The 19,766-nt window shown below is 41.3% G+C and overlaps 2 protein-coding genes across 3 annotated transcripts in view; both read right to left on the reverse strand.

Annotated features, from left to right (window-relative positions):
- Nucleotides 1-13,884, reverse strand: part of MARCHF5 (membrane associated ring-CH-type finger 5) — a 55,922-nt gene extending 42,038 nt beyond the window's left edge. Inside the window, exon 1 of the mRNA XM_063434234.1 lies at nucleotides 13,677-13,884. Within this exon, the coding sequence (XP_063290304.1) occupies nucleotides 13,677-13,720 (44 nt within the window). The 5' untranslated portion in view covers nucleotides 13,721-13,884. The remainder of the gene's footprint in view (nucleotides 1-13,676) is intronic.
- Nucleotides 1-19,766, reverse strand: part of BTAF1 (B-TFIID TATA-box binding protein associated factor 1) — a 398,618-nt gene that overhangs the window by 174,603 nt on the left and 204,249 nt on the right. The window lies entirely within an intron of this gene.

Consider the following 19,766-nt stretch of genomic DNA (forward strand, 5'->3'; position numbering starts at 1 on the left):
ACCTCCCTCACTCACCTCCACACCAGCAGATATGGCACTGTGAGGGGGTTCAGGGCAACAATGCAAAACACCCCAAAGGGGACAATGCCGCAAGTTCTAAACAGCAATAGGCTTGAGAGAAAGGGTTGTATTAAATCATGCATATCATAATGACTGCCAGTCATAGCAAGATTTCCAGAAGTACTGGAACAGCATTTAGATTTCACCTGAAGGATCAATTTACATTGCTGGCTGCCTGACAGCTCCCCTGGCAGGGACTGTTTCTATGCGGCTCAGTAGCAGCTGCGGCAAGCTCCTTACCGAAACTTTTAAAGGTCAGATCCGGGTTTAATAACGTTTGGCGCACACTGTTTGACGACGGGGCTGTAAGAATTAAAAGTGAGCTTATGTTTGATTACATAAATGCTTGCAATCTTTTTTCTTTTATTGAGGCATTTGCATGACAATACAGCGAGACAATAGTAAAACGATTACAAGGCAACTAACCGTGTATAGCACAAAATCATATAACAAAAAAAACAAAAACCTCATTATACAATAGAGAAATAGGAGGAAAAATATTATTATGGCATGGTACGTTGTAGAAAATAGGGACAGATTTCAATGTGGTGTCATACCGAAAAAGCCCACTCATTTAAAAATAAGAAAAAAAATTCACGAACAACAAAACAGGAATAATCAGTGCATTATATGAACTGTCTAGCAACGTGTCTAAAGTGCAAGAGCTAAATAACTACAACCAAGAGAGGGAGTCTAAGGCATAAATGTTAGGTAGTAGGCTTTTATGGGTTTCAACTCTACTAGCCCTAAGTAAGATAAAATAAAACAATTGTTGAGCGTTGGAATGTTAAAATACAAGAAAAAATAACCACTGGATAGCACGATTACACCTCAGCATATGAGAACATACAGAAAATAATAGGCTTCAGGCCTTTATAACTATAGCCTGTCACAGAACAATAATTCAGAATAAACATTGCTGTTAGATGATCTGTGGCCTATTTACGAGATTTCTCAGCTGATGCCTGTGTATGGGAGGCTACTGACAATAAGAAGCCTGAGTTCGCCTAATTATGAATGAGCACCCCATCAGCCCTCAAGCACCAAAGAGATACTGCACTATGCTCTCATGAATCCTACGATTTCCAGATCAGGATCTCTGGACCTTCCCAACGCACAAGCTCTGTGTTGTGGATTGGGATTATTCAGAGTTGTGCGCGTACATTTGGCCCTCTCCGGAGCGCTGCTTAAGGAAGTAGAAGCGAGACGTTAAGTTGGCGATGCGAAGAGGATATGCCGGCCGCAGTTACCGTACTTGTCTCTTCGCCCTCTGTGCTGTACAGACTTTGACACGCAGGTATAGTATGCACTCCTCTGCTATTGATCTTAAGCCAGAATTGTGAGCACAAACAATCAAAAGCTTGTGTAAGCAAATCCACACGGGTGGGCAACTGTAAGTAGATATGTGCCATAATCCCCAATTCTCTACCTCCATTTCCATTATTAAAAGCCTGTATTCCTAATGATATGGTATCCTAGTCCAAAATTAGATTAGTCCACTAGTCCTAGTCCACTTTTCACTAAAATGTGTATTACAAATGGATTTTATTCCCCTTTTCCATTGCTCAGACTCCTGCAGCACTGCTGACCTCTCTTCCTTCAAAGACATAGTTTTGGAGAGTTTTGCATGTGAACTAGAGGGATTTATTGAAATTTAAATAATGTGTATCTTTAAAGAAACACTCCAAGCCCAGTAACAGAGTGCCCTGGCAAACTCCCATTGTGAGTAGCCAAGCGGTTTGTGAATGGCCCGACAACTAACTTGGGGTTCACCAGGTGCCCCCTCCTCTATAAGCTTCTTTTTAGCTCCACACAGCTCACTGGCTAAATGCGTCAGCCATGGAATCTCCGACAATGGCCACCGCCACGCTAGCTCAGTGCAGCGAGCTTCCGGTAAAATATGCAGGAATAGGCCAACTGAGCTATGCTATAAAAGGGCATGAAATTGGTTCAGTGGAAATTCTCTGAAAAGCTCTATATAGGTGTGGAGTAAAAGTTTTTCCTTAAAGTATTTTAAAAGTTCTGCGCTCTGAGCTTAATACATCACAGATCAATGGCACACTTTCTAATGACACTTCTTTATAAATCACGTTTACAGCACCAGTGAGAGCAATAATGTCTCAAATAACACACAAGAAGCACAGCTACAGCGTAAACCCACAACCCAAGGGATACATTTGTTCCGCTACGTCAGCATTTTCTAGGCAGAAACTAATGAAACTCTGATAAAAGCCCTCAAGCCTGATTTGCAGTAAAGTGTGACAGGGTACAATTTAGACGTAATAAACAATATACTTTAAGACAGAGTTTTAAATTATCCAGATTACTAATTTCTCTGTAACGTGCAATTATATGGCATTGCAGACACATTAAATCAGCCAGACCATGACAAGTACCATATGTTGGTAACTAAAGGGTTAATAGTAATAGACCTCTAGCTAACTTGTCACATTTCCCCAAATGATGCAAATATGACACCCTTAAAACTTCCCTCCCCACCTCAAACTACATTTAAAGGAACAATAGTTAGAAACACAAACCCGTAGAGTGCCTTAGTCCCTGATAATCCATCATAATATGCAAGCCATAAAGGGAAAATCTAAGCACCATAACTACTACATTCCCTTTCTCCCGTCAAACCATTTTTTTTATTTAATTTTGTTGTTGTGGTATTTTTTGCTTATTGCATATAGCTACATCAATGTATAAAAGGAGAAAAAAGGACATAATACCATAACTATAATGTACGGCAATTAGACTATAAGTGTAGAAGAAACATTAATCTTGCAGTGGGTATCTGCTCAGAGTTCCTCTGTGAACTGTCTAAGGGATTTATGGACATAGGTAGGACATTTGTTAATTCACGACAAAGTCAGTCACTTGTAGCAAGCAGGCAAGTGGGAGCATTGTAGTGTCCGCAGGCCTATCCCTCTAGCAGAATCAGCGTTTAAAGAGCTTCCTTTGCAGGCTTGTTGTGGGTCAGTGAAGTGTCTTCCCTTGGGTGTCTGTGCGTTTCGTCTCAGGTACTCCTTGGTGTGGTCCATGTCTGCATCGTCGTCCGAAGAGAGTGTGACAATCTTGTCTCCTTGTAGGACTTGCAAGGCACCGTCGACTCCCCAGCGTTAATGGACCGAGTGGTCCCTCAGCATCTCGGCCACCGAAGCCAGTTTACGTTTCTCCACCAGTGTAGCAAATGGGATGTCGCTGAAAAATGACACAGAGGTTCCCTCATATTTTACATCTCTGGTGACAACAACTGTGTCTCTCGGGGAGTCAGCCGGGGCCGGAGTCAGCTTTGCGTTCCTGGAAGGCAGTAAGAATCATGGATGGGTGCCATCCTCCCTTTAAGCCCAGTGAGACTATCAGCTTCTGGGAGTAGGGTAGTAGTGCTTCTCCAGTTACCTCTTCTGGTATGCCTCTCAGGCAGATGTTGCACCGCCTATGCCGGGCTTTCATCGAGGCCACCGTACGATGCATTCTCTGAACCTGTTGGGTACGGCTCTCTAGGTTGGTCTCAGCGGCATGTAGTCGATCGGCTCGTGCTTGTTCCCTCTCCTCCACTCCTCCGAATTTCTGTTGGAGGACTCCCACCTCTTGTTGTGTCTCCTGAAGGTCTGCTTTCCACATTGCACGTAGATCTAGGAGTAGTTTTATATCCCCCTTCGTGGAGGGTGAGGAATCATCCTCTGAGTCAGCTTCTGGGGAAGTCACATTTTGTCTGGGGGAGGCAAGTGGTTCCTAGTCTTCCTAGGAGTCCTCTGAGGCTTCCGCTTTGTACCTCGCGGCAGACGCCATCTTGGGAGGCGCCGGCGGCACGTCGTTCGAATGAGAGCCTGATATCCGGCTGGTTAGGAGTCTCCAGAGGGTAGAATTTGCGGTGCTTGCGTCCCATGGTGTCTCTGTGGGGGTAAGTATGTGTAGGGGCTTCCGCTTGTCATTAGGTCGGTAATATATTAGGCAAGTCTCATGGTATCTGCGGAGCTCCACTAAGACACGTTTGTACAGTCGCGCGGTCTGACACAAGCCAAGGATCCTCAACAATCAATAACACCCAAGTTTGAACAAAAAGCAGTCTTCATATAGCAATCCAGCAAGTACCTGTAGGCCCTTGATTTGTGTCAAATCTCCCAAAAATAATTGACAAAGAACTGGAGGGACATTGTACACTCCCTTCCTAATACCCTAACCACTTTAAGGGGCAGTAGCAGTAATAGTGTGTAAAGTGCCTCTTTAAGAAAAATAGATGCATTGCCAGAACTAAATTGGTTTAGTTTTACAAGGGCTGATAACCAACCTTTTTGCTACCCACTGCTGTAGACTAAACCATTATAGAAATTGCCCCTACTTTTTCTACACCTAAATAATTTAACCTGTTCATGATAACGTAATAATTACCAGCATAAATGGTCTGTTTGCACTTTATTAGTGTCACAACACACAAAAACAGGGCAACATTTCAGTACTGCGACTTCTTTATAGTCCCAATTTAAAATGTTCCACACTATACATAGATTTTACTTTAGAACCTTCTGCTTTATGTTTTGGGGCTTGTACTAAAAATACAGATTTAAAAAAAAAAGTGCAGAGTGGACTGAAAACAGCTTCAAATTAAATAGAAGAGAATTCCCCTACACACCCTTCACATGCTCGTCACCAACATTTGCAAGATGGCTGGCATTTTTGAAAATCCTTTTTCTTAAAGGACCACTCCACACACACTGAGAAATAGCGGAAGTGGTTTATGGGTGAGGCGTTTCCCCATTTAAAAGACACTTTATAATAAATAAAACAATGGACACAAGACTTAAAAGAAAGAAAGAAAATAATAATTAGGAACACATAAAAAATAAAAAAATAAATCATTTGTTCTCCGCTGAGCTAAAAATACCGGGAAGTAACATGACTGTTCCCTAGACTTACTAGCCTTAACTGAAACATCGCTCTCTCCCTCTGACACTGCTACCCCTGGCTCTCTATCCTTTGGTGGTCTTCAATTATCCCACAACCCAAGAAACTCTGAAAGTAAAGGTGGTGGTGTAGGGCTTCTGCTCTCACCTCACTGCTCCTTCAAACCTCTATACCCCACCCCCCTTCACTCTCTTTCTGATCATTTGAAATTCATTCAATTCACCTTTTCAACCCCATCTCTGCCAACATTGTCGTTATCTATTGCTCTCTTTCATACCAGGAGAGAGAGAGACGGTATATGCTGGTGTCACACACAGTAGGAAAGGCTCTCTTTCATACCAGGAGAGAGAGAGACGGTATGCTGGTGTCACACACAGTAGGAAAGGCTCTCTTTCATACCAGGAGAGAGAGACGGTATGCTGGTGTCACACACAGTAGGAAAGGCTCTCTTTCATACCAGGAGAGAGAGAGAGAGACGGTATGCTGGTGTCACACACAGTAGGAATGGCTCTCTTTCATACCAGGAGAGAGAGACGGTATGCTGGTGTCACACACAGTAGGAATGGCTCTCTTTCATACCAGGAGAGAGAGACGGTATGCTGGTGTCACACACAGTAGGAAAGGCTCTCTTTCATACCAGGAGAGAGAGAGACGGTATGCTGGTGTCACACACAGTAGGAAAGGCTCTCTTTCATACCAGGAGAGAGAGAGAGAGACGCTATATGCTGGTGTCGCACACAGTAGGAAAGGCTCTCTTTCATACCAGGAGAGAGAGACGGTATGCTGGTGTCACACACAGTAGGAAAGGCTCTTTTTCATACCAGGAGAGAGAGACGGTATGCTGGTGTCACACACAGTAGGAAAGGCTCTCTTTTCATACCAGGAGAGAGAGAGACGGTATGCTGGTGTCACACACAGTAGGAAAGGCTCTCTTTTCATACCAGGAGAGAGAGACGGTATGCTGGTGTCACACACAGTAAGAAAGGCTCTCTTTTCATACCAGGAGAGAGAGACGGTATGCTGGTGTCACACACAGTAGGAAAGGCTCTCTTTTCATAACAGGAGAGAGAGAGAGAGAGACGGTATGCTGGTGTCACACACAGTAGGAAAAGCTCTCTTTCATACCAGGAGAGAGAGACGGTATGCTGGTGTCACACACAGAAGGAAAAGCTCTCTTTCATACCAGGAGAGAGAGACGGTATGCTGGTGTCACACACAGTAGGAAAGGCTCTTTTTCATACCAGGAGAGAGAGACGGTATGCTGGTGTCACACACAGTAGGAAAGGCTCTCTTTCATACCGGAGAGAGAGACGGTATGCTGGTGTCACACACAGTAGGAAAAGCTCTCTTTCATACCAGGAGAGAGAGACGGTATGCTGGTGTCACACACAGTAGGAAAAGCTCTCTTTCATACCAGGAGAGAGAGACGGTATGCTGGTGTCACACACAGTAGGAAAGGCTCTTTTTCATACCAGGAGAGAGAGAGACGGTAAGCTGGTGTCACACACAGTAGGAAAGGCTCTCTTTTCATACCAGGAGAGAGAGACGGTATGCTGGTGTCACACACAGTAGGAAAGGCTCTCTTTTCATAACAGGAGAGAGAGAGAGACGGTATGCTGGTGTCACACACAGAAGGAAAAGCTCTCTTTCATACCAGGAGAGAGAGACGGTATGCTGGTGTCACACACAGTAGGAAAGGCTCTCTTTCATACCAGGAGAGAGAGACGGTATGCTGGTGTCACACACAGTAAGAAAGGCTCTCTTTCATACCAGGAGAGAGAGACGGTATGCTGGTGTCACACACAGTAAGAAAGGCTCTCTTTCATACCAGGAGAGAGAGACGGTATGCTGGTGTCACACACAGTAGGAAAGGCTCTCTTTCATACCAGGAGAGAGAGACGGTATGCTGGTGTCACACACAGTAGGAAAGGCTCTCTTTCATACCAGGAGAGAGAGACGGTATGCTGGTGTCACACACAGTAGGAAAGGCTCTCTTTCATACCAGGAGAGACAGACAATAACTGCATACTGTCTGCAAATGGCTCAGACTCTTTGTATAAACTGACAGCTGCTGAGGTAACGATGCTATCTGTTTAACCCCTTAAGGACATATGACGTGTGACATGTCATGATTCCCTTTTATTCCAGAAGTTTGGTCCTTAAGGGGTTAAAGAACAGTTCGATTCATCCAATGTGATGGCTGGAACTGCACTTTAGACATGAAAGTAAAACACATTAGAGTTGATTCACTAAACACCAAATTCTACTAAAATGCATTGCTAATATTAGGCCAAAATAAACGTTACATAATCTATAGCAGAACTATAGTCATAGTTTGACTCCCTTTACCCAAATTTTGCAATTTGGGAACTTTACATTACAAATAAAGCAAAAAACTACAATAATTTGTGTGCCATATATCAAGCTTACTGAAAAATTTTTATTTATAAAACATAATTGAACCCATCAAGGCTATAAGGAAAAACATCTACTTAGGCAGTCACTATATTACAATTATCGTACTGCTGTTATATATTTAACTGCTGTAGGACAATATGAAAATAGATACTATAAACACCAAAACAACTTTAGCTTAATGAAGCAGTTTTGCTGTATAGATCATGCCCCTGCAGTCTCACTGCTCAATCCTCTGCCATTTAGGCGTTAAATCACTTTGTTTATGCAGCCTTAGCCACATCTCCCTGCATGTGACTTGCACAGCCTTCCTAAGTAAAGAGAGATCAAATGTTAAAACTTCCCCCATTGACCCCTCCCCCATATGCATTAGAACTAAGTCATGGGAAAGCATTGAATCAGTGCTTTACTTCGTGTTTTAGCAGACGCTGGATGTCCTCATACAGAGCGTGGTAATGTCCAGGTGACCAAAAGTCGCCAAACCACCAGGTAGTGCCTTTAGTGGCTTTCTAGTAGGCAGTCACTAGAGGTGAAGTTAACCCTGCAGGGTAATTATAATAGTTTATAATCTATTGTGGAGTGCTACTGAATTTGCTGGTGCTTTATAAATAATAACAACAATAATGAACAACTTCAAAAATTACAATTGTAGAGTTAAACTGACAAGGGCAATGCACACAGATCACTTCAATGAGCTGAAGTGGTCTGGGTGCCTATAGTGCCCCTTTAATATCCTGCAAGAGCCTCGTGTGATTAAAGTTCAATCAACAAAGCAGGAGGTAAAAACATCTTAAGTATCTGAAACCCACTTTTTTTGTCATGTTGGCTGTGTGAGTCACATCCAGGGGAGGTGTGGCTAGGGCTGCATAAACAGAAAAAAAAAGTGAGACAGCAAGGCATGATCAATACACTTCTTCAGTAAGCTAAACTTGTTTTAATGCTTATAGTATCGCTTAAATTATCATCTCCTGTCCAGCTAGTATCAGCAGTCCATGAGTGTGAAAACAATGTAACACTCACCCCTCTAAGAGCATACATCTCGCTCAACTCAACTCGGGATGCTCCTCCAAACAGGAAGCATTTCATCCCATCAACACACCAGAGGCATTGCCAGCATATTAGAGTCAGAGGAAAAATTCAAACTAAAGTGCACGTTCTATTACTGCTGTGAAAAAGATAAGGAGAATAGCTTGTTGAGGTTTCTCCTGCTCTCACTCAATTCTTGGCACTGAAAATTGAATGACAGGTAAGGGGACCAGATCTCGATACTGATTTATTTCAAAATCAATACATTTCCTAGCGCAATGCACCAATGATATTGCATTATTTAAATATGATGTAAAAGTGTGTTTATATGACCGATACACTTTAAAATACCAAATTGTTTTGATGTCATCGACCTTCATTGGCCCTTAAGGGGTAATTACATAGTAAAGTGAGGTTATAAGGAGGTGTATTCAAAAATAAATGTACGGTATTATACAATTTCATGTTATAAAGACGTAGGATTATATTGATGCATGTTATTAAACAGTGACATGTGATTATATAAAGATGTGTGTGAATATATAAATGTAAACTATTACATGTTATTATACAGACGTTTGTTACTATACAACGTCATGTTGTGGTATAGTTATTATAAACCTATACAGTGGCATGGGGTTATTTGGATATGTGTTACTATATTTTATTTATTATTATGATATTTATATAATGCAAGGTATTATACCGAGCCATGGTATAAAGACGTATGATTATATTGATGCATGTTATCATACAATGACATGTGATTATATAAAGATGTGTGTTAATATATATTGCAAGGTATTATACAATGTCATGTTATGAAGACGTATGATTATATTGATGCATGTTATCATACAATGACATGTGATTATATAAAGATGTGTGTTAATATATATTGCAAGGTATTATACAATGTCATGTTATGAAGACGTATGATTATATTGATGCATGTTATCATACAATGACATGTGATTATATAAAGATGTGTGTTAATATATATTGCAAGGTATTATACAATGTCATGTTATGAAGACGTATGATTATATTGATGTATGTTATTATACAGTGACATTTGATTATATAGAGATGTGTGTTAATATATAAATGTAAAGTATTACATGTTATTATAAAGAGATGTGTTATTATACAGATGTATGTTACTATATGTCATGTTGTGGTATAGTTATTATAAACCTATACAGTGATATGGGGTTATTTGGATATGTGTTACTACATAATGCAAGGTATTATACAGAGCCATGGTATAAAGAGCCGTGTTATGATACAGTGACTTATATAGATGTATTACACAGTGATATTTTATTATAAAGTTGTTTGATGCTATACAGTGACACGTGTTATAAGGATACATGTTAATATATAAATGTACATTTACATGGTAATATGTAAATGTATGGTGTGACATGTGACATGTATATCTAAATGTAAGATGGCATGTGACATAAAGGTTTGGTATTACATGACATTATATAAATGTAAAGTAAGACGTGACATTATATAAATGTTTGGTATTATATGACATGTTATTATATAAATGTAAAGTAAGACGTGAATATATAAATGTAAGGTATGACATGTATACAAGGCATTATATGATGCCAGGTTATGATATACAATATATTATATGATAATGCTGTTATTTCCAGGTTATGTTATATTATATGATGACAGGTTATGATATATATAATATATGATAATGATGTTATTCCCAGGTTACGATATATATTATATTATATAATGACAGGTTATGATATATGTTATATTATATGATAATGCTGTTATACCCAGGTCCCCTCCTCCTCTCTCTCCGTTTCACCTGTACAGGATTTGCTGCACCGCCAGGTTATATTATATTATATAATGACAGGGTATGGTATATATTATATGATAATCCTGTTATTTCCAGGTTATGATATATAATATGATGACAGGCTATGGTATATATTATATTATATGATATAATGACAGGTTATATTATATTATATTATATGATGACAGGTTATGGTGTATATTATATGATAATGCTGTTATTCCCCCAGGTTCCCCCTACCTGTCCAATATTTGCTGCCCCGCCAGGCTGTGTGATATTATATTATATGATGACAGGTTATGATAATGCTGTTATTCCCCCAGGTTCCCCCCTACCTGTCCAGGATTTGCTGCACCGCCAGGCTGTGTTTTATGATATTATATTACATAATGACAGGTTATATTATATTATATTATATGATGACAGGTTATATTATATTATATTATATGATGACAGGTTATATTATATTATATTATATTATATGATGACAGGATATGGTGTATATTATATGATAATGCTGTTATTCCCCGTTTTACCTGTCCAGGATTTGCTGCCCCGCCAGGCTGTGTTATATTATATGATATTATATTATATAATGACAGGTTATATTATATTATATGATGACAGGATATGGTGTATATTATATGATAATGCTGTTATTCCCAGTTTTACCTGTCCAGTATTTGCTGCCCCGCCAGGCTGTGTTATATTATATGATATGGTGTATATGATATGATAATGCTGTTATTTCCCCAGATTCCCCCCTACCTGTCCAGTATTTGCTGCCCCGCCAGGCTGTGTTATATTATATGATGACAGGATATGGTGTATATTATATGATAATGATGTTATACCCAGGTTCCCCCCTACCTGTCCAGGATTTGGTGCACCGCCAGGCTGTGTTATATTATATGATGACAGGTTATATTATATGATGACAGGTTATATTATATGATGACAGGTTATATTATATGATGACAGGTTATATTATATGATATGATATGATAATGCTGTTATTCCCAGGTTCCCCGTTTTACCTGTCCAGTATTTGCTGCCCAGCCAGGCTGTGTGATATGATATTATATTATATGATGACAGGTTATATTATATTATATGATGACAGGATATGGTGTATATTATATGATAATGTGGTTATTCCCCCAGGTTCCCCCCTACCTGTCCAGGATTTGCTGCACCGCCAGGCTGTGTTATATTATATGATGACAGGTTATATGATATGATGACCGGTTATATTATATGATATGATGACCGGTTATATTATATGATATGATATGATAATGCTGTTATTCCCAGGTTCCCCGTTTTACCTGTCCAGTATTTGCTGCCCAGCCAGGCTGTGTGATATGATATTATATTATATGATGACAGGTTATATTATATTATATGATGACAGGATATGGTGTATATTATATGATATGATAATGCTGTTATTCCCCGTTTTACCTGTCCAGTATTTGCTGCCCCGCCAGGCTGTGTTATATTATATGATGACAGGATATGGTGTATATGATATGATAATGCTGTTATTCCCCCAGGTTCCCCCCTACCTGTCCAGTATTTGCTGCCCCGCCAGGCTGTGTGATATTATATTATTATTATATAATATGATATGATATGATAATGCTGTTATTCCCCGTTTCACCTGTCCGGGATTTGCTGCCCCGCCAGGCTGTGATATATTATATTATATAATGACAGGTTATATTATATGATATTCTATGATGACAGGATATGGTGTATATGATATGATAATTATGTTATTCCCCGTTTTACCTTTCCAGTATTTGCTGCCCCGCCAGGCTGTGTTATATTATATTATATTATATGATGACAGGATATGGTGTATATTATATGATATTATATAATGACAGGTTATGATAATGCTGTTATTCCCCTAGGTTCCCCCCTACCTGTCCAGTATTTGCTGCCCCGCCAGGCTGTGTGATATTATATGATGACAGGATATGGTGTATATTATATGATAATGATGACAGGGTATATTATATATGATATGATAATGCTGTTATTCCCCTAGGTTCCCCCCTACCTGTCCAGGATTTGCTGCCCCGCCAGGCTGTGTTATATTATATGATGACAGGATATGGTGTATATTATATGATGACAGGTTATATTAGATTATATTATATGATATGATAATGCTGTTATTCCCCCAGGTTCCCCGTTTTACCTGTCCAGTATTTGCTGCCCCGCCAGGCTGTGTTATATTATATGATGACAGGTTATATTATATGATATTATATAATGACAGGTTATGGTGTATATGATATGATAATGCTGTTATTCCCCCAGGTTCCCCGTTTTACCTGTCCAGGATTTGCTGCCCCGCCAGGCTGTGTGATATGATATTATATTATATGATGACAGGTTATATTATATGATGACAGGATATGGTGTATATTATATGATATGATAATGCTGTTATTCCCCGTTTTACCTGTCCAGTATTTGCTGCCCCGCCAGGCTGTGTTATATTATATGATGACAGGATATGGTGTATATGATATGATAATGCTGTTATTCCCCCAGGTTCCCCCCTACCTGTCCAGTATTTGCTGCCCCGCCAGGCTGTGTGATATTATATAATGACAGGTTATATGATATGATATGATAATGCTGTTATTCCCCGTTTCACCTGTCCAGGATTTGCTGCCCCGCCAGGCTGTGATATATTATATGATGACAGGATATGGTGTATATGATATGATAATGCTGTTATTCCCCCAGGTTCCCCCCTACCTGTCCAGTATTTGCTGCCCCGCCAGGCTGTGTGATATTATATTATTATTATATAATGACAGGTTATATGATATGATAATGCTGTTATTCCCCGTTTCACCTGTCCAGGATTTGCTGCCCCGCCAGGCTGTGATATATTATATTATATAATGACAGGTTATATTATATGATATTATATGATGACAGGATATGGTGTATATGATATGATAATTATGTTATTCCCCGTTTTACCTGTCCAGTATTTGCTGCCCCGCCAGGTTGTGTTATATTATATTATATGATGACAAGATATGGTGTATATTATATGATATTATATAATGACCGGTTATGATAATGCTGTTATTCCCCTAGGTTCCCCTCTACCTGTCCAGTATTTGCTGCCCTGCCAGGCTGTGTGATATTATATGATGACCGGATATGGTGTATATTATATGATAATGATGACAGGGTATATTATATGATATGATAATGCTGTTATTCCCCCAGGTTCCCCCCTACCTGTCCAGGATTTGCTGCCCCGCCAGGCTGTGTGATATGATATGATGACAGGTTATATTATATCATATTATATGATGACAGGATATGGTGTATATGGTATGATAATGATGACAGGGTATATTATATGATATGATAATGCTGTTATTCCCCGTTTTACCTGTCCAGGATTTGCTGCACCGCCAGGCTGTTGGTTTCCGCCATGCCGCGGCGGGCTGCGATCGGTTCTCCGGTGACTGGGACACAGGACGGGCCGGGTCAGGCGGTGCTCGCCATGGGCGGGGCTCGGGCTGTCTCCGGGACCGCTCGCGGTGAGAGTGATGAGGTCACTCTTGTCGCCGTTCTGAGAACGCGTCCCGTGCGTCTGACGTCATCGCGACACCATGCGGCCGGCCGCCGGAGCCGGAAGTAATTGGCGTGCGGGCAGCCGTTACCAAGGTAACGGGAGCAGTGCAGTGAGCTCGGTCAGGTCATTTCTACCTCCTGCCTTCTCTGCTACAAGGACATAGACAGTCTCCATGGTAACACTGCCATAGACAGTATCCATGGTAACAGTGCGATAGACAGTCTCCATGGTAACACTGCCAGCTGTCATAAACAGTCTCCATGGTAACACTGCCATAGACAGTCTCCATGGTAACACTGCCAGCTGTCATAGACAGTCTCCATGGTAACACTGCCATAGACCGTCTCCATGGTTACACTGCCATAGACAGTATCCATGGTAGCAACTGCCATAGACAGTATCCATGGTAACACTGCCAGCTGCCATAGACAGTCTCCATGGTAACACTGCCATAGACAGTCTCCATGGTAACACTGCCAGCTGTCATAGACAGTCTCCATGGTAACACTGCCATAGACCGTCTCCATGGTTACACTGCCATAGACAGTATCCATGGTAGCAACTGCCATAGACAGTATCCATGGTAACACTGCCAGCTGCCATAGACAGTCTCCATGGTAACACTGCCATAGACAGTCTCCATGGTAAAACTGCCAGCTGTCATAGACAGTCTCCATGGTAACACTGCCAGCTGCCATAGACAGTCTACATGGTAACACTGCCATATACACTATCCATGGTAACACTGCCATAGACAGTCTCCATGGTAACACTGCCATAGACAGTTTCCATGGTAACACTGCCAGCTGCCATAGACAGGCTCCATGGTAACACTGCCAGCTGCCAAAGACAGTTTCCATGGTAACACTGCCATAGACAGTGTCCATGGTAACACTGCCATAGACAGTCTCCATGGTAACACTGCCAGCTGCCATAGACAGTCTCCATGGTAACACTGCCATAGACAGGCTCCATGGTAACACTGCCAGCTGCCATAGACAGTATCCATGGTAACACTGCCAGCTGCCATAGACAGTCTCCATGCTAACACTGCCATAGACAGTATCCATGGTAACTCTGCCAGCTGCCATAGACAGTCTCCATGGTAACACTGCCATAGACAGTCTCCATGGTAACACTGCCAGCTGTCATAGACAGGCTCCATGGTAACACTGCCAGCTGCCATAGACAGTCTCCATGGTAACACTGCCATAGACAGTCTCCATGGTAACACTGCCAGCTGTCATAGACAGTCTCCATGGTAACACTGCCATAGACAGTCTTCATGGTAACACTGCCAGCTGCCATAGACAGGCTCCATGGTAACACTGCCATAGACAGTCTCCATGGTAACACTGCCATAGACAGGCTCCATGGTAACACTGCCAGCTGCCATAGACAGGCTCCATGGTAACACTGCCATAGACAGTCTCCATGGTAACACTGCCAGCTGTCATAGACAAACTCCATGGTAACACTGTCAGCTGTCATAGACAGTCTCCATGGTAACACTGCCAGCTGTCATAGACAGTCTCCATGGTAACACTGCCATAGACAGTATCCATGGTAACACTGCCAGCTGCCATAGACAGTCTCCATGGTAACACTGCCAGCTGTCATAGACAGGCTCCATGGTAACACTGCCAGCTGCCATAGACAGGCTCCATGGTAACACTGCCAGCTGTCAGAGAGTCTCCAGGGTGACACTGCCATAGACAGTCTCCATGGTAACACTGCCAGATGCCATAGACAGTCTCCATGGTAACACTGCCATAGACAGTCTCCATGGTAACACTGCCAGCTGTCATGGACAGTCTCCATGGTAACACTGCCAGCTGTCAGACAGTCTCCATGGTAACACTGCCAGCTGTCAGACAGTCTCCTTGGTAACACTGCCATAGACAGTCTCCATGGTAACACTGCCAGCTGTCATAGACAGTCTCCATGGTGACACTGCCATAGACAGTCTCCATGGTAACACTGCCATAGACAGTCTCCATGGTAACACTGCCAGCTGTCAATAACATGCTCTATGGTAACACTGCCTGCTGTCATGGACAGTCTCCATGGTAACACTGCCAGCTGTCAGACAGTCTCCATGGTAACACTGCCATAGACAGGCTCCATGGTAACACTGCCATAGACAGTCTCCATGGTAACACTGCCAGCTGTCAGACAGTCTCCATGGTAACACTGCCATAGACAGTCTCCATGGTAACACTGCCAGCTGTCATAGACAGACTCCATGGTAACACTGCCAGCTGTCACAGACAGTCTCCATGGTAACACTGCCAGCTGTCACAGACAGTCTCCATGGTAACACTGCCATAGACAGTATCCATGGTAACACTGCCAGCTGTCAGACAGTCTCCATGGTAACACTGCCATAGACAGGCTCCATGGTAACACTGCCATAGACAGTCTCCATGTTAACACTGCCATAGACAGGCTCCATGGTAACACTGCCAGCTGCCATAAACAGGCTCCATGGTAACACTGCCAGCTGCCATAGACAGTCTCCATGGTAACACTGTCAGCTGTCTTTGCAAAATATGCAACCCCCTACACCCTCTATGTACTATCCAAGATAGTTCACAGAATTCTGAAGCACTGGTTAGCTCGCCTCCTCCGCCTCCCACATGATCAAAGCACAAGTATTGAAATATTTTAGTTTTTTTACTTTTATTTATTTGTTTCATAACATGTTGTACAACAGGGCCTAATATGTCACATTTTTGGTACCTGTGCCATAGGAAAGGGTCTTGTTCACTGGACCAATATTTAAAAGATAGAACCTCTAGCACATGTTAATGTGGTAACATAGTGATTTTAGTTAGCCATCAAACAAGTTGTGGGAATGTTTAAATGCCAATTTAAAATAACATTTACAAAGATAAGTGCATGATGTACCGTAGTTTTACAAGCAAATATACTTAATTTAAATCATTTCTGTCTTTAACAGCTGAAGGTGTTGCCCCCCAATCTTATATTAGAAACATGACAAGGGCATTAAAGTGCAGGTAAACCGGCCCAAGTTTGCCGTACCGTTATTTTCATTTACCTTGGTTATTTATTTTTATAAGCATGCGATGCGTAATGTGTTACTGCCTTTTTTTTAAAAATATAGCCATTTATTCTACTTGCATATACCATTTGATGCAGATGCGTCTGCTGGTGTTGTGATCAAATTGCTTGTGGATTGATGTGCCTTCAGTAAAATAGTTTTTTTTTTTTTTTTTTTATCAATCTCTCTTTGAATTTGTGCTTGCCTAATGATGGTTGAGAAGTGTAATCCAGCTGAATAAGGTTAATGGCTCATATTAAAAGCAAGCAGTGAAAGTAACATGATAATAGATTTTAGGATCTGTTATCCATTTTTATTCTAATAGCGCAGAGGATTTTGAATTTGGTAAAGTGATTTCATAGTCTGCATATTGCAAATGTGCACATCAATATGAGTGTTAAGAGGGGTATTTGTTTCAATAAAATATACTTATTCAAATGATTCACTGGCATATGAAACAAGACGTGTATGCTGCACAATCTAACAATATGCCAGTTTAATGGGGTAGATATGATAGATAGGAGTCAGGGTAAGCAATCATTGAGATGGTTATGTCCGTGTGTATTAAGAAAAATAAATCCAACCAGAAAAACTAACTGCAGTCAAAGGAGGAGACTATATTTAAAAGAAGAAACACTACCACAACAAGAGGACATAGTCTTAAATTAGAGGGACATTATTAAAAATAATATCAGGAAGTATTACTTTACTGAGATGGTAGTGGATGCATGGAATAGCCTTCCAGCTGAAGTGGTAGAGGTTAACACAGTATAAGAGTTTAAGCATGCGTGGGATAGGCATAAGGCTATCCTAACTATAAGATAAGGCCAGGGACTAATGAAAGAATTTAGAAAATTGGGCAGAGTAGATGGGCCGAATGGTTCTTATCTGCCGTCACATTCTATGTTTCTATGTAACCATGTGGATGCCTGGAGTGTCTCTTTTTAAAGGGACAGTATAAGCACCAAAACAACTTTAGCTTTATTAAAGTGATTTTGGTGTATAGATCATGCCCTTGCTGGACCAGTGTTCAGTTCTCCGCCATTTAAAGGGACTCTCCACTGCCCAAATAAAAAATATATATAAATTAAGATATTAAAAAATATAGTAAATATGCCTTAATGAAAACATGAATGCATTTAATTATGTTTTTTTGGAGTTATATCTTAAAACAGTTTGCAAAATCTGCAGAACTCTTGTCTGCAGTCTTTGCAATCCTTCTTCTTTCCTAGCCCAGATGTTCTGTGACTGTCCAATCACAGACCTACCAATGCAGTTCATTGAGACGTCTTTGCACGGCAGGTGCTTTGAGTAATTGCTGCTCATTGAGTTTAGCTCCACTGTGCTGAATTACCAGGAATTACCTGTTGTCTGATTGACAGCCAAGGCTTGTAACAAGGTTAAAGCGGCACTGTCACTGTGTGGGGATTTTGCAGAATTCGCAAAGACCCCTGACTGTGACATCGCCATTTGGGGCACGGTGGCCTGGGAGGGGTGGCAAGCAAAGGTGAGTTCTACATACCTGAATAAGTTCTTTGTGGGCACCGCCATCTTCTTCCAGCAGATCCTCTTCAACATGCGCAAGAGTACAGCATTGAGGTCAATGTAGGATCCCATAAGACCATGGTATCCCCCATAGACATATTCATTTCCCTGTAGCCGTCACTGATGATGCAGCCGTCTAGATGTCAGTACCTCCGCCCAGTGTCTAGAAGTGTCAGACGTAGGAAATCTACAGAGACACAGTAGTCAGGTTTTTTGTAATATACTGCCAGGTCCTAGAAGACTGGGCACCTATTGCACAATTATACCAGCTGTGGGTAAACACATAACTATCTGTGCAGGCCTGTGGTGTGTGGTTCTCAGTACAAGAAACCATGACTGCCCATGCACTCAAGGAAGTACAGCAAATGCAACCTGTAGTTTGCCAGCACTCGGACATTGCAAGAATCCCTCAGAAATCCCTGATACGAGTTTCTTTGTCTGTTGAATTGATGACAGATCTACAAGGATAGCTGCGGTAGTGAGCTGAGGATTACTAGTATTGTGTTAAATTGTACACATAACATATGAAATGAGTGAAAGGCCAAAAATATTTGGAAACCTACCAGGGATAAGAGACCTGAAGGAGCTTCAGTTTTACCTGAGTTTTGTATTTGTATTTTTATGAGATTTATAACAGTGGAGCTCTGTCATACAAATTTACATTATACCATACTCATACACCACACATTACTGTGAGTCTTATTGTTGTGGAGTTCTTTAATCAACTAGTATACACCACATAGTACTGTGAGCACTTTTTGAAGGAGTATGACCAGAGAGGGGAGCTGTGAAGATTTTTCGCACAGGGTGCCCAAAGGCCTAAGGCCCTGGCTGTGCTAATCAGCATCTCCTCATAGAGTTGCATGGATACTCTGAACGCCAGTACTGCACATTGTGCAGCACTGAGATAGGAAGCAACTCTAGTGGCCGTCTGAGTGACTGCCACTAGAGGTGTTACTTTACAGCAATGTAAACACTGCCTTTTCTTTGAAATCGAAAAGCCTGCAGGGAACTGCTATAAACCAGAACCACTACAGGTTACTATAGTGTCCCTTTAATGGTGCTGTTCTGCAATTCAAATTATTTAAACTTATTTAAACAAAACAGCCAATATGAAATGATTGCAGGCATGCAGACATTTTTCCAGTTCTGCTAGTTTGGCGTAAAATTCCCTTTGAATTGCTGACAATTCACACAGTCAATCATCAGGTAATTCTACTTGGTCCATAAAGGTGACTGCTTTACTCTGATCTCAGGTGACTCAAGACAACAAATTATAAATTGTTATTGTTTAT

Source organism: Pelobates fuscus, chromosome 10, assembly GCF_036172605.1.
Source record: "Pelobates fuscus isolate aPelFus1 chromosome 10, aPelFus1.pri, whole genome shotgun sequence".
Taxonomy (NCBI): domain Eukaryota; kingdom Metazoa; phylum Chordata; class Amphibia; order Anura; family Pelobatidae; genus Pelobates; species Pelobates fuscus.